The sequence below is a fragment of the Pomacea canaliculata genome, linkage group LG2 (assembly GCF_003073045.1).
Source record: "Pomacea canaliculata isolate SZHN2017 linkage group LG2, ASM307304v1, whole genome shotgun sequence".
Classification (NCBI taxonomy): Eukaryota; Metazoa; Mollusca; class Gastropoda; order Architaenioglossa; family Ampullariidae; genus Pomacea; species Pomacea canaliculata.
The window spans coordinates 41,120,943-41,136,557 of record NC_037591.1 but is presented as its reverse complement, the minus strand read 5'-3'; the positions used below and the strand labels follow the sequence as shown (position 1 = coordinate 41,136,557).

The following is a 15,615-nucleotide window of genomic DNA, read 5'->3' as shown; positions in this document are numbered from 1 at the left end:
GACTTGCAACTGATGCTAAACACATTGAACTAATTAATTTTAATACGTTTAATACGTTGAAAAATAACAACATTATATGTTAGAGAATTTATTTATGAAACTTATTTATATGCTAATGATCATGCATTTGGGACTTCGAAAATAAAGAGAGAAAAAGCAACAAAATCAAGGTGTAAATGAAGAGAATAACAAATAAATTATCTAGGAAAAAAAGTAGAAATCTTTCTGTTAAAATGTGAGAGCTGCAATCAGATATTGAGACCAAATATAAATGTGATTGAGTTTCGCTCTCCAATTATTTACACAAACAACAGTGTGCTGTACTGGAGTGACTGCACCAAAGGTACCATAGAGAGGTGTAACTATGACGGCTCGGACCGTGAGACACTAGTTTTTGCATCCAGACATCTTGAAGGTCCTAATGGTCTTGCTTTGGACACAGAGGGTAAGATGTTTGATTTTTCTTGCATTTATTGCATATTTTTATGTGAGCCGACTAAGTTTTGTCGTTACTTTTTCCCCTATTATTATTTATTTATATTGGCTTACCTGCTTTAACAATTAGTTTACATTTAGAAAGTAGGCTTTTCTCTTTTAATCTGTGTATCGACGGTTTGTTTGCTTGTACCTCAACTTTCTTTACTTTGTGTAACGGACCAGTGCGTAGTAGAGGGGGAATGAATGGATAGGGGTGTCACACATTCGAAGCTTGGAGGAAGCCTCCCCTCCTCCCGCGGATTGTTCTCTGCTACCCAGGTTTCCCCCCTGGTGGTGGTCGGTGCTCCAGCTTGCGCACACCACGGTTCCTGCTCGCTTCGTCGGGGTGAAGCTTCTTGACCCACAAAATACACACTACTTGTAGCTCCTATCCACAGAGCTCTCACGGCGAGAATACAGGCTGAAATGTGGCACCTCAGTTGTATATCTCCAGTAGTACAGCTGCTCTCTTTAACAGTAATACCTCCCTCGTGTTACATCCACAGTGATTAGTGAAGTATAAACACAACCCCATAAAGTTAAGATCCGCCCCCTTTGGAATCTTTATCTGAAGCCGCCCTGAAAGGACGGTAAGTTGCAAACTTGGTAAGTCTCTGACGGCGCCACACCAACAATAACATGTGACTGTGGGTCAAGGACGTAATGTATTGTTATAACACCGTGGTTGATAACGCGTGGATTTCTTCGAGTACATACAGCTAAGGAAACTGCGCCACCTACGCAGAAGAATTGAATACCTTACAAGTGACAATTTAGAATTTATTTATGTGAATCTTCTTTATTGTTGTACCTATTGTGGATGAGGATTATTGATGTATCTTACTGGTAATATATGTTGTGTACGCTGAAGGATACATTGTTCTTATTAATGTGTCTATTTGTAAATAATAATTGGTGCCTCATTAGACGGACGCCCACCGATCTCGTTTAATCTTTTATGGAAAGAATGCGCATGTCAGTGGATAGTCTGTGACACTTTGTATAAACTGATCCGCAGGTGTACATATTCGTGCTTTTTCATTCCTTATTTCTTTTATACTTACTTGTGTTTGTGTTTATACATATGTATGTGATGAATGAATGCATTTTTGAATGTGCGAACGGGTGGATCAACGGGTGCGCACGTGAAGGGAGGAGACTTTACTGGGCAGATGGAGACACACAGCTGATAGGATGGACGGATGTGGACAGCAAACTTTCTAAAGTTTATTTTAAACTGAAGGAATCATATTTTATGGGCCTGGATATCTACCACAACGAGTTGTTTGTCACGGACTGGGGAGCTGAACTGTGAGTGCTATTGCGATTGTTCTTTCGCGTCTAGAAATAAATGTTTTTAACATTGGAATGCAAGGTATAGGAAAGGGAAAAAAGCCTTAAATCTACATTTTTACGTAGCCACAGTCAACAAAGTTTCACGATTCCTTTCTTTTTGTGAAGCTGTAGAAAATTTCTATTATCATTTCTTAGGAACAGAAACATTTAATTTATCGAATATACACTGTTTAGATACTTAAATATGGTTTATATTACACATACTTTCTCTCTTTGCTACTTGTAAAGAAAGTCACCCGTTTGGACCCGTGGAGTGGTATAACCGTTGAAAATTGAAATGTTGTATGTAAAATACCATAGCTTTAAATAACTAAGTCTTGGTTTTACTACTTGTCATTGACCTTTTGACAGGTACCTGTCGTTGGGAAGTGAAAATGCTGACACGTGGAAACATTTTAACCTATTTTAAGTGATAGTGAGCAGGTCCAGTGATTTATGTAATTAGGGAGGGTTTGGGATTCACTGAACTTTTTTTACAGGTAGGCATCTTAATCTCCAGCCAAACGACTCTTACAGGATATTTTTTTATATTTTAAACTGCTATGAATATTATCAAACTTCGCCTGGAAACCACTTTGGTAACCTGCCAGTCCCAAGCCAGGATGAAGGAGGAAGGTTGGGAGTGGAGCTATCAACCCCTCCCTGAAAAAAAACGCTACAGAAACCGCGAACACACTAACTGCACTATTAGAGCCTGGAAGGGAAGATCCCTATTCGAAAGGGCTTATGACGCGTGCTAGTGAAACCATCTCACCGACCCATCTTCTCACGGCCAGGGCAAAAACCAGGATAGGAACCTGACACATCAAAACCGTATACGGGAGAGGAAAATGAGCTCAGATAGCACAGGAAATAAAGAATTACAACAGCAAGCTCCTCGGCCTGTGCGAGATAAGGTGGAATGGCAACGGGCAGACTATAATCTACCCTTGACATGAAGACCCTGACCATGATCACACACAAGGAGTAGCAATACTGATGACACACGAGGCTGCAACAGCACTAATAGCATGGAACCAGTCCACCCCCAAGATTCATGTCAGCCAGGTTCAACTCCTAAGGAAGAAAGATCACCATCATCCAGTGCTATGCACCTACCAACGCAGCTAAAGAAGAAGAAAGAGAAGACTTTTACAACTCCCTACAAGCACTGGTTGATCGTACTCCAAAACGAGACATAAAGATCATAATGGGTGACATGAATGCCAAAGATGGAAATGACAACAAAGGACACATAATGGGAAAGCACGGTGTGGGCAAATGCAATGAAAATGGGGAGCTGCTCACAGACTTCTGCTTGTTCAATAACCTTGTAGTCGGAGGCACAGTTTTTCCACACAAAACCATTCACCAGACCACCTGGACTTCACCAGATGGACATACAGAAAACCAGATCGATCACATCACCTTTAATCGCCAGTTTAGAAGTCTGCGGGATGTCAGAGTAAAGCAAGGTCGCAACCATGAAGATAAAGCTGAGGTCTTTCCACGACACATCAGACAGACCGCACCACAAATTCAATGTGCAGTTTCTTAGAGACCGTAGAAAGCAAAAACAGTTCAACTGCGAAGTTAAAAACAGGTTTGAGACACTGGAGAAACAATGGCCAACAACTGGACAGGAAAACAAGAGACGTGGAAGACTGACTGCACACAGGTTCTGGGAAAAAAGGAAAACAGTACAAGGAAAGGCTGACTTTAAGGACCTGGCAAAAAATAGGGGAAAGGAAGGAGCTGAAGGAGAAGACGAACAAATGTCAAGACCAGCAGGAAAACGAACTTAAAGCAAAATACTGTGAGATTAACAAAGAAGAGAAGAAGAGTGCAAAAGACGACAAGAGACAGTTCACACACAGGATGGCAGAAGAGGCAGAACAAGCAGCTGGGCAAAAAAAAAAAAAAAAAAAAAAAAAAACACACACACACACACACACACACACACACACACACACACACACAAAGAGATTATACGAAATTATAAGAATTCTAACAGGAAATAAAACACCAATGCGTTCAGGCCAGTAAAGAATAAGATTGGCAGTGTCCTCACCGGGGATGCAAAACAAAGATCACTCTGGGTGGAACACTTTGATGAAATACTTAACCGACCACCACCAACAACCTCTCTGGACATTCCCCCAGCTGCAGAACAGCTCCTAGCAAACACTAACCCACCAACCAAGGCAGAAATCATCAAAGCCATCAAGTCCTCAAATTCTGGCAAGGCGGCAGGCCCAGATGGCATTCCTGCAGAAGCACTCAAGGCGGACCCAACAGCTGCAGCAGAGATGCTACTCCCCCTGCTGCAGAAAATTTGGGAACAGGAGCAAGTTCCAGCAAACTGGTAGCTTGGCTACCTAGTAAAGCTACCCAAGCAAGGCGACCTGACACAGTGCAGCATTTAGCGTGGGATTACGCTGTTGTCCATTCCTAGCAAGGTGCTGACTAATCCTCCTGGAGAGACTAAAAAAATGCCCTAGACAAGAGACTGAGCCAAGAAAAGGAATCTATCATGCTCAGGCCAAATCAACACGCTACAAAATATTATCGAACAGTCTATGAATGGCAGTCGCCACTCTCTAGAACGTTTGTGGATTTTGAGAATGCTTTTGACTCCGTAGACAGAAAAACCATCTGGAAACTGATGCAGCACTACGGATTTCCACCAAAGTTCATTGCCATCATCCAGCAGCTGTATGAGGACTCGACATGCCACGTGATCCACAACGGAAAGCTGACTGATCCCTTCGCAGTGAGAAAAGTAATGAGGCAAGGCTGATGCTCTTGCCGACAATCTTACTTATCGTCATTAACTGGATCAGGAGAAGAACAACCTCTAACAGCAACACGGGCGTTCAGTAGACTTTTACCAGGCAATTTGAGGATCTCGACTTTGCGGATGACATCAGCCTGTTGTCCCACAAGCAGCAACACGAACAGACAAAGCTCACTCGGCTCGCAGAAGAAGCAGCCATGACTGGCCTGACCGTCAACATCAATAAGACGGAGCTAATGCGGGTCAACAACAAGCAACAAGCTCCAGTACAACTTCATGGGGAATGCATTACCGAGTCTGACAGTTTCACCTACCATGGAAGCATAGTCAGCAAAGATGGAGGTGCAGATGAAGATGTAAGAAGCCGAATAAACAAAAACAGGCTTGAATTCCACACCCTGCGACTTATCTGGAACTCTAAGGCGTTACCTGTAAACATCAAGATCCGCATCTTTAACACAAATGTAAAGTAAGTCCTTCTGTATGGATGTGAGATCTGGCATGTGAGAAATGTCATCTCCAACAAGAGATACAGACATTCGCCAACAGATGTCTGCGCCACATCATCAAAATGAGATGGCAGGAGAAGATCTCCAATACAGACCTGTGGGAGAGAACCAAAAACCTGCCAGCCAAGACATCAAGAAGCGGAAGTGCGACTGGATAAGTCACACCTTGCGACAATTTAGCAAGACAAGCTTTGGGCTGGAACCCACAAGAGAGGCGCAGGGTTGAGAGACCACGACAGACGTGGAGATCAGTCCACAGAGAATCGGAGACAGCTGGCATGACATGGTCCCAACTGCAGAAGGACGCCAAAAACCGGGTCCGATGGCGGGGTGTGTGGCTACGGCTCTTTGGGCGAATAGGAACAAGAAGAAAAATAAATATTATTAACGATAACTTCTAAACTAATAATAAACTAATGAGATGACATAATTTTCTTACTAGAAGATAAATAAATATTATTAACGATAACTTCTAAACTAATAATAAACTAATGAGATGACATAATTTTCTTACTAGTAAACTCACCATTTCAAAAAGTACAATTTCAAACTATTAATTTTGTGCTCATACTAACAAAAATCGTCAAAATATTTGATTCGTATAAATTTTGTGTTATTTATGCATTATTATCAAGTATATGGAATAAATATATTTTGTAGTACTGTGCCTGTTATACTTTTATATAGAATTTAAACTTCTGTTTGTGTTTCGACGAACGTCTCGAACCTTTCACCATGGTATCTTCATTGAAACCAATAAATACAAGGAAATAAAGTGGACACGACTCAGCTAGAAAGAAAGATTTAGTCTTCTTGGTTTTATTTTTATACAGACATCTGGCAGAAACAACACACATCTATCGCATTGGCAAGAATAAAACAATGATGTCAAGTGTACAAGTTAAAGGGAGAGTAAACGATGTTCGTGTCTATGCCGAGGAAACAACACGTAAAGGTCAGTAAACAGTCTGTTCTACAGGAATTAAGCACAAAGAGGAGTCTAATGTAGAAATGCAACAAAGATATTTTTCTGTCATGTCTCCTTTCGTTTGTCTGTGTGTTAAGCGCTTTATTGACTCGCAGCTTAAAATGCAATCAAGCTTTCTCTACTCATACATTTTCTTCACTCAGAATTTCTTTCATCGCTTGGTCACGCTTTTTGGTTCGCTTTAAGCGGTGGTGAGCGGATCAACTCCTTCACCCAGTCGGTCTCTTTATTGGTCCACTACATCTCCCAAAGGGCGCTGGCCAATCACAACATGACAACAGAACAAATTTTACTTCTTTACTGTTACGAGAAGCGTTTTACGGATGTCCCAGGGTGGCAACCGTGTTCTGTACTAAGAAACAGGTTTTGCATGTAAAGGCATGTATTGACAAGTGTTTATTGGCAGATATAGCGAGTGCAGCATCAGAGGAATTTACTACCTGATGAATTTAACTTGTCAAGGTCTGAAAAAATTCGAAATTTGCGTAGATGATGCAATAGCACTTCTTGATTGGTTGCTTTGAACTACCATTGTCTGAATTATTGGCAATGTGGCTACACATCGTGTCAAAATGAAGCACAGATAAAACTGTTGTTGATGCTGTTGTTGTAGGTTTTGAGGGAAAGTGCTTCTACCTCGCGGTGATTTGGCGCTATGGATTGTGGGGAATTTTGGGGGATTTGGGGATGGTGGATATGGGTGTAAGATGAGGGGTTACTGTCTTGTTACGCTGTAGGTATTGTCTATTTTGTTTGTGCTCTCTTTTCTGTTGGTGATTAGTTTTGCCGAGTGTGTTTTGGGTATCAGATTACATGGGCCGTTTTGTACTACTTATATAGCATGGGATACAATTTTCTAAACTTTCCTATCATACAATTACCTAAACATTAATGTGATACAATAGATTAAACTTTAAATGTTTTCTTCTCCTTTGAACAAAAGATTAATTTCTCGAATCTCAGGACCAAACGGATGTGGTAACAACAATGGAGGCTGTATGTTTATCTGCATACCAACTCCTGGGAACAGAAGCAAGTGTCTGGCACCGTTAGACAAGTCGTCTGGTATGTAACAGATCTCTAGGATTACAAATGTAACGGTCAAGGAAATTTCAGATGCTTTAAAGTTATTCATGACAGATAAACATGTTTTAAACAAATATCAAACATATATCAAGAAAAACAATAGGTCAGTTGTATGTCAAAGAATGTAAATTTAATTAGCAAACGATTAATTTTGTAAAATAAATTAAGGGGCATTTCAATGGTTATATCAACGTAGCAACATAAAAGTAAACACATAGAAGATAAGGACCTACTTATTTTTAGACATGAAATAACGAAGGATTGGCATTCGTGGCAAGTATGACCTTAGTAAAACAAACGATTAGGTTACTAATGTAAGGAATTAGACAACAAGAAATAACTATTGTGTATAACGTTTCATCTTGCTTCAGCTATTTGTCACTAGTTGGGATGATAGTCACGAAAATAATTCACTTACTTTTTTAATCTGGAGGCTTATGACCCTCTTCATTCTTATTGTTTGCTTCATGATTCTTCTTTTATGTTTTATGGTTTTATCTGCATAATTCTTAGCTTACTTCTCCCGTCGATCTTCTTCTTTCCGTGTTTATCTTTTTTAAAGCTCTGAAAGCATTCTCCTTCGTGACGGTACATAAATAATACCTTTATAATTTGATATAATACATGTTGGATAAAACATTTACAGTCATCTTCTGACTGTGTAGTAAAACATTATTTCAATAGTCTCACCTGTCACTTAGTCATTAGCCTTGAGAGCACTGCCAAGAGGGCAAAGACTCAGGAGAAAGCCACAAAACCTGGGTTAGTGAACCTGGACACAACGGGCGCGTGCCTTTGTGGTGTTTATTACAGTGAAGACAGGTAAATAAGAAATCGTCTAATAATAAACCAGGCATCGTCTGAAGACTTAACTAATACTGGATATCCGTGTCTTTGGAGAAAAACTTGTCGCACTATGATGTGGATGGCGGACCTCGTAGAAAAGTGACTGGTGGGACTGGTAACTACGAGTGAGGTCTCTTACATGGACTACGAGTACAAAGATCATCACCTCATTACACTGCAGCGTTGAACTACTGAGACTAAAAAAAAAGAATCTTAGTGCGAGAGTGGCAATAATAACTGTCAGAGATGTTGATGAAATGTGTATTTAAAAGGTAATAGCTGTAACATTAAATGTGAAGGTAGCACAGACACCATTTAGACACCTTTAACTTCAGGCTAACTGTTGCATGAATTTTGCATTGCCTGCAAGTTATTAATTCATTTTTAAAATTTTTTTATATAGTTGTTACTTATTTGGTCAGTATTTGTGGCTCGTAAGCCACCTGTCGTTCACTGGCTAACGTGTGAAGATTATGGGTAACTTTTCCTTGCAGTGTTATACAACCACACTGTCAACCACATGCTCAGTTTCCCCGGGGTTAACGTCTTGCAAAAATCACAGACAAATTATAATACAAAGGTAGAAAAATTGCCTTTAGTTGAGCTCATATTGGTAACCACCATTTTTGGTTTGTTTACAAGTCTCAATGTAAACCTCCCATACTATTGTAATACGTCTAAGGTCCTCTTGTAATCTGTTGGATGCGCTGTATATCACCATATGGTTCTTAACTATCTCAATAAATACTGGCATGGTATTGAAAGTGGATGCCAAAAGCTTCAAGAATTGGTCTATGATTTCTGTCAAATGTTATTCTTGAGGTCTTTCTTGTAAGAAGAAATAGAAAAGTAATTTAACCAAATCTATAGGATTACCTTTCGTACCAACAAACTGAGCAGAGCAGTTCAAGCGATTTCCACCTCCCTTACCCTGAGCGGTTCATGGTTTATCAGAACTCTAATGTCCACAGAAGTGGGCGTAAATATTTGTCCCCAGCACTAGTCTCCGACCCAACTTTTACACAGACCGTAGACCCCAACAGCCCCAGTCTTCCTTGCTGCAGCCAGCGGGTTCCTACAACGCTCAGATGTCCACCAGCAGTCGAAGAGGGGAAAATGTCCGGCAAATCCTCTGTCAGCCACTGCGCTGAGCCATACACATTAAATGTGTCCACCAAACTAAAGCTCACTTTACAACAGCAACATGTCTCTACTGATGGAGTGATACGACCCAGGGATTGTATGATGAAAGAAACTTTTTCCTGGGTACTATCCTCGTCTTGTCACCCAACAGTCTGGAGAGCCATCAACTATCCACTGGGCTTAAGGTTAGGCACGAGAGGACAAAAGTATTCAGGTGCTGACATAGAGAGTGATAATAACCTGGTCTTAGCGATTCATGTGCATCTCTTAAACACTCCCAAAAAATCTGTTTATTTAGAGAAGCAGCCAGACTGAAAATAACTTCTAAGGAGTCAAAGGAAGAAACTACCTAGGTCGCGGACGACATCCTAGGTCTCTGTGACCAAGACAACTTTGAAAGGAGAAAAGATCTCAAATTCAAGTCACTTTCCAAATACAAACAGGTATCCTATTCAATTATAAAAGAGATGATCGAAAACGAATGACATGCCACAAAGGAGAGAATGATACAGGGTGACAACACAAACTATACCAGCTTGTAAAGATTTTCACTAAGAAGACAGCAGATGCCCCCATTGCATAGAAAGCAATGATGTATTCATCTGGTGGAATGAATATTGCTAAGACCTGTTAAACTTCCACAGGTATTCAAGATACATTACAGGTAAATAATTGTCTGATGAAGTCCATAATAATAATTATAAATAATTTATAAATTTAAAGAAAACGGAGTTATGAAATACAAAATAGGACTAATTAGACTTTGTCAAAAGTATGATATACTTTTTCTTACAATACTTGTTAATCAGATAAAGAAATACAAAATAGAAATGAATTAAAATATTACATTAAGTATACTTTTAAAAAGGGTGAGCGATCGCTCAGTGCGATTGTCAGCAGTTTAGCAGGTCTCACCGACTTTTACCAGATTAACGGCTGCTAAATGAGGATTATCGAATAATGCCATAGTCCACAGTACTCGCATCACAAAGCCAAATCCAGCGATATATTTTTCGAGAGAAAATATTGATTGCTTGGACATTTATTGTGTGAAAAGTTATGCAGGGAAAACGTTCACTGAGACCGACAACTGAACTCCACAGGCGCTCAGCTCAGGTCAGCACACAGCAGGGCGGGCGGCCCACAGCGGAGAAACGTAAGGCGCACAACACATCGTCGTCAACTCGTGAAGACAACCTGACTGAACCTTCAAAAGAAAAAAGGTCAGAGAAGAAAAACGCTTATGAATCACTTTTCTACGATCGGCCGACATATGAGCACCACTGTCAGCACCGACATGACAGCAGACGACGCGCCGTCACAGACATCACGAACCAACCAGCCACTGCTTCAATCACCTAATTCTCAAGAAATCTTTACACCTGCCGAAAAACTTATATCAGCAAAGTTAGACAGCAATGGAGTAAAAATTGACAGTCACTGCAACTATTGAAAGAATGGAATCTGTATTGCTCGTGTTGCAAGAAGAAGTTGAGAGATTGAAAAGGCAAGTGACAGAATTGAGAAAGAAGCAGGAGGCAGCACAAGCGGACATAGAAGTTGTTAATATTAAAGTTCTGAAAGCTGAAACCAAAAGCTACGCTAATGAGCAGGAATTACATTAGAATTTATTATGTCGCGGAACCGGAAGGTGAAACGACCACAGAGTGTCAGGAAACTGTTGTAAAACATTTCCGTGAAAAACTGGCAGTAAAACAAATAACAGAAAGAGACTTGGATGCAGTCCATCGACTAGGGCAAAACCAGCCAAGACCGATCATCGTCCGCTTTGTGTCAAGAAAGACACGAGAAGAAATAATCAAGAACAGGAAGAAACTGAAGGCACAGCCAGGACAGAGATCGGTGGTCATCGTGGAGGACCTCACCAAAGACAATTACCTTCTTCTTCAGTGGGCCCGGCACGCAGAAACAGTCGAGCTGTGCTGGACAAAAATGGGCAACTTACCGATAACCTCCCCATCTGGCATTGAACTAAGAGAAAACTTGCTCGACCATAGGCCTAAACATTATTCTACTGTATTAGCTACTGTATTAGATGTTAAATTGTCCAAATATCATTGCCTCACATTATTGTATAATTCAAGGTGCTTTTCTTAATTATTGTACAATTATTGCACAATTATTGTACAATTATTTTTCCTAATTATTGTACAACTTATGTACTATAATGGATACAAAGAAATCCGTTGATATTTGTTCTTTTAACTGTAATGGCCTTGGGAACCATATGAAACGCAAAGATGTGTTTGATTATCTACGGAAACAGAAGTTTGATATATTCCTTTTACAAGAGACACACTGGACAACTAATTCTGAAAACTTTATAAGATCATGCTGGGGATATGACTGTTTCTTAGCAGGTGATAACACAAATAGTAAGGGTGTAGCCATTCTTTTGGCTAACTCGTGTGAATATAAAGTCCATAATAGTATTTAGAGATCCTGAGGGTAGCTACATACTATTGGATATGGAACTGTTAGGGAAACACATAACTCTGGCTAATATATATGGCCCCAGTGATAGAGATAAGCCACTTTATTTCTCCAAAGTCTTCCAGCTCATTGAAAACATGGGAAATTTGGAGGTCATTGTTGGTGGGGACTGGAATGTGATGTGGTATCGATTTAAGTATTAACCCACTCAAGTCAAATATTTCAAAAAATAGACCTAAACAATCTTGAAAGTTTAACAACTTCTTATTAAGGGATAATACATACATCGATACCGTCAGAAAGCTGACCACTGATATTAAACAACAATATGCAGCGCCAGTATATAACATAAATAAAATAAGTAATATTACTGATGAACACATTGAATTTGTAATTGATGACCAACTTTTCTTTGAAACACTGCTGATGGAAATTAGAGGGAAAACTATTGCATACTCCTCCTTTACGGCCAAAGAGCAAAAGAAATGAAGAAAATCAATTTCTTGAAGATATTAAAGAATTAGAAGTAAGCAGGAATTTAAACCAACCTGCTGTGCAGATATTGAAGAAAAAAACTTATAGATTAAAACAGATACATCAAAAAAAGCTAAATGGCATGATGGTTCGCTCAAGAGTGCAGTGGATACACTATGGAGAGAAACCAAGTAAATACTTCTGTAATTTAGAAAGTAGAAACTTCTTAGCAAAGAACATGTGTTCTTTGGAGAGAGAGAGAGAATGAAGATATCATCTATGAGGACAGTGAAATGATAAATGAGACAAAGGATTTTTATGAAAGGTTATACTGCCAGCAGAATATAACAGAAACAGAAGTGGAATTAGATACACTGGTTGAAAATGCAGTAAAATTAAATGAGGAAGAATCTAATGTACTGGAAGGACCTATCACCTATGGGGAAGCACATACAGCACTACGGTTAATGAAGAATAATAAAAGCCCTGGTAGTGATGGATTTATATGTGAATGTTTTAGGTTCTTCTTTAAAAATATTGGTATCTTCATGGTACGTTCAATTAACCATGGCTATCTAAAAGGTCATTTATCTATAACTCAAAGATAGGGTATCATATCCTGTATTACAAAAGAAGAGAAACCGAAACCGAAACCGAAACAATACATAAAAACTGGAGACCAATCTCTTTATTTAATGTTACTTATAAAATTGTATCCTCATGTATCGCAAATAGAATAAAAAAGGCATTACCTAAAATAATTCATACTGATCAAAAAGATTTCATAAAAGGTAGAAACATTAGGGACAATATACGTCTAATATATGATCTTCTGGTGTACAACAACTGTAAACAAATACCTGGTTTACTACTGTTGGTGGACTTAGAGAAAGAGTTTGAGAGTATATCTTGGACATTTATTGATAAAGTACTGAACTTCTTACATTTTGGACCTGATTTGAGAAAATGGATACACACTTTCTATTCAGACATATCCTCATGCATTTTGGTAAGTGGTATATACTCTTCATGCTTCCGTGTATATATAGAGGTGTGAGACAAGGAGGCACCTTGTCTCGTTATTTGTTTTTACTATGTGCAGAGATATCATCTGTTATGTTGCGTGAAAATGAAAATGTGAGAGGTGTGAAAGTGTAAGATAAGGAACTTTTATTATCACAATTTGCAGATGATACAGCATTGTGTCTGGATGGAAGTGAAAAATCGTTTACAGAAAGTGTTAAAATTCTCACTGTCTTTGCAAAGATGTCAGGTCTAAAAGTAAATTATGAGAAAACCAAAACTATATAGATAGGCAGTAAAAAAATTCGGTATAAGGTTTCTGCATGATATGAATTTCTGTTGGGATCCAGAAATATTTTAATATTTAGGTATCACTTTCTCGGTGGATGTGGACTGTATTGTAGGCTTAAGCTAGGATGATAAATTAATTGAAATATTAATATAAATTACTTTGCTCATGGAGCAAGCATCAGCTTACCCCATTTGGAAAAATAACAGTTTTATAAACCTTAGCCATTTCAAAATTAACTTACCTATTCCATAAACTACCTGACCCTGAGGGCATATTTCTGAAAGAAATTGAACAGTTATTTTTTAATTTTTTATGGACTGGAAAGCAGGCTAAAATCAGTCAGAAAGAGATATGTCAACCTTACATAAATGGTGGTCTAGAAAGGGTTAATATTTATTATTTCTGCAATGAAAATCAGTTGGCTAAAGAGACTTCTCTACAACAAGGCAGTACTAAAGGAACCCACACTATACTTGTATCCTGAACTTGATAAACTACATTCTCTAGTTAGTGGATTTGTGAATTCATTAATTAATAGAATACACAACCCTTTGGGCATGCCTGTTTAAACATTTAAAGATTATATTAAAATGTACACCCACACTACTGATGATTTAATGCAGAATGTCTCTTATACAACACACAAACATTGTTATATGGAGAACCACACAATTTACTTAGTGATTGGCTACGAGAAGATATATATAAAGAGACATTTACTTAAGGAAAATGGTGACTATCTCACATACCAGAAGTTCAGCTAAAAATTTCTACTAGTATGACCACTACTTTCTACAGTTCCGCAGGAGTTTCTAATGCAATTAAACAGTTTCAAAATAAATACAGATCAAAACATGAGAGGAACTGAAGAAAGAAAGAAAGGGTAGGTGGAGATAATTATCAAGGGATTTAATAACCGGTACAATTCACATGCTTGCAAATCTGACTCCTTGCCTAGTGGAATTGTGAATGGGACTCTACCTTTGAAAACTTACCATGGCAATCTTAAATTAAACAAAATGCATAAGACCAAACTGATAAGCAAGTTAAATGGTTCAGTTAAGAATTTTCCCATAAAACTTAAAGACAATACGTCATCTGTTATGCAATGTCAACTTGTTAGTGTTTCTGGAGAATTTACATTCACTCATGATTAGAAATGTACAACCTAAGAATTTTAATTTTTCTGAAAAACTTATTTAATTTGGTGTACAGGACAACATTTGTACGGACAAAGTGTTAGACCTAATTATTTTAGCAAACAATTACGTTGTACATGCAAATGGAAAAACGATATACCCTCTATACATGTGTTTTTTTAAATTTTAAAATACAGTGTAACTATAGAAAGATACCATAGTATTTTAGGTAATAAATTAGACCTATTTGAAGTTATGTGGAAGCCATATCATAAATTATTAATATAAGCGTAATTAGTGGAAGCTGGGAAATTCTCTTTCACTCCTTCTCCACATCTTTCCTCTTCACTCTTTTCCCTCTATCTTCTATACTGAATGAATGTAGCAATCAATGTGATAAAAGTCATATATTTATGTTGTGCTTATTACAAAAAAGTATACTTTTAATTTAACTTTTTTTCGTTCCTTTTTCCTTTTCCTGGTTTCTGTTATGCCTTCAAAAATACCTAAATCGCCGTCAGTAACGACTTGGATTTAATTTAGAGATACACAGACACGCTTCAAAGACAAATTAAGAACTTAAATAGCCTTGCTTTGTTCATGTCAGATTCTGCTACAGAATGTTATTGTTCTTTATTTCCAGTATGTGGTGAATATGTTTCCCCTAGTGGCTTCATTTCGTCTCCATCATACACTAGACAGGACATGGACATTCAGGATTGTATTTACATCATAAATACCACAGCAGGCCATCGCATCACCTTAACATTCCTGACACTTGAAACTGAAGATTGCAGATACGATTTCCTGCAGGTTTGGTGGTTGTTTGCTTTACTGTATATTAAGGATTTTTTAGTTCTACATCAATTATGAGCGGAAATAATTTACAGGAAAGTGGAGGTCAAATATAACTTTAATTATTAATTCCTTTTAAGTATTCAGTAAATCTTATGTCTTTAACAACGATATGCTTGAAGGAAAGTAAGTGTGACTGTCAGTTTAGGTTTCTTTCTGATGTAGCAAACAACGAAACTCTTAGCAGTCTATCAACA

General features: G+C 38.4%; 1 protein-coding gene across 1 annotated transcript in view; it reads left to right on the top strand.

Annotated features, from left to right (window-relative positions):
* Positions 1-15,615, top strand: part of LOC112556882 (low-density lipoprotein receptor-related protein 4-like) — a 454,098-nt gene that overhangs the window by 16,587 nt on the left and 421,896 nt on the right. Inside the window, exons 7-11 of the mRNA XM_025226300.1 lie at positions 315-445; positions 1,629-1,788; positions 5,952-6,073; positions 7,070-7,171; positions 15,207-15,376. Coding sequence (XP_025082085.1) covers positions 315-445; positions 1,629-1,788; positions 5,952-6,073; positions 7,070-7,171; positions 15,207-15,376 — 685 coding nt within the window. The remainder of the gene's footprint in view (positions 1-314; positions 446-1,628; positions 1,789-5,951; positions 6,074-7,069; positions 7,172-15,206; positions 15,377-15,615) is intronic.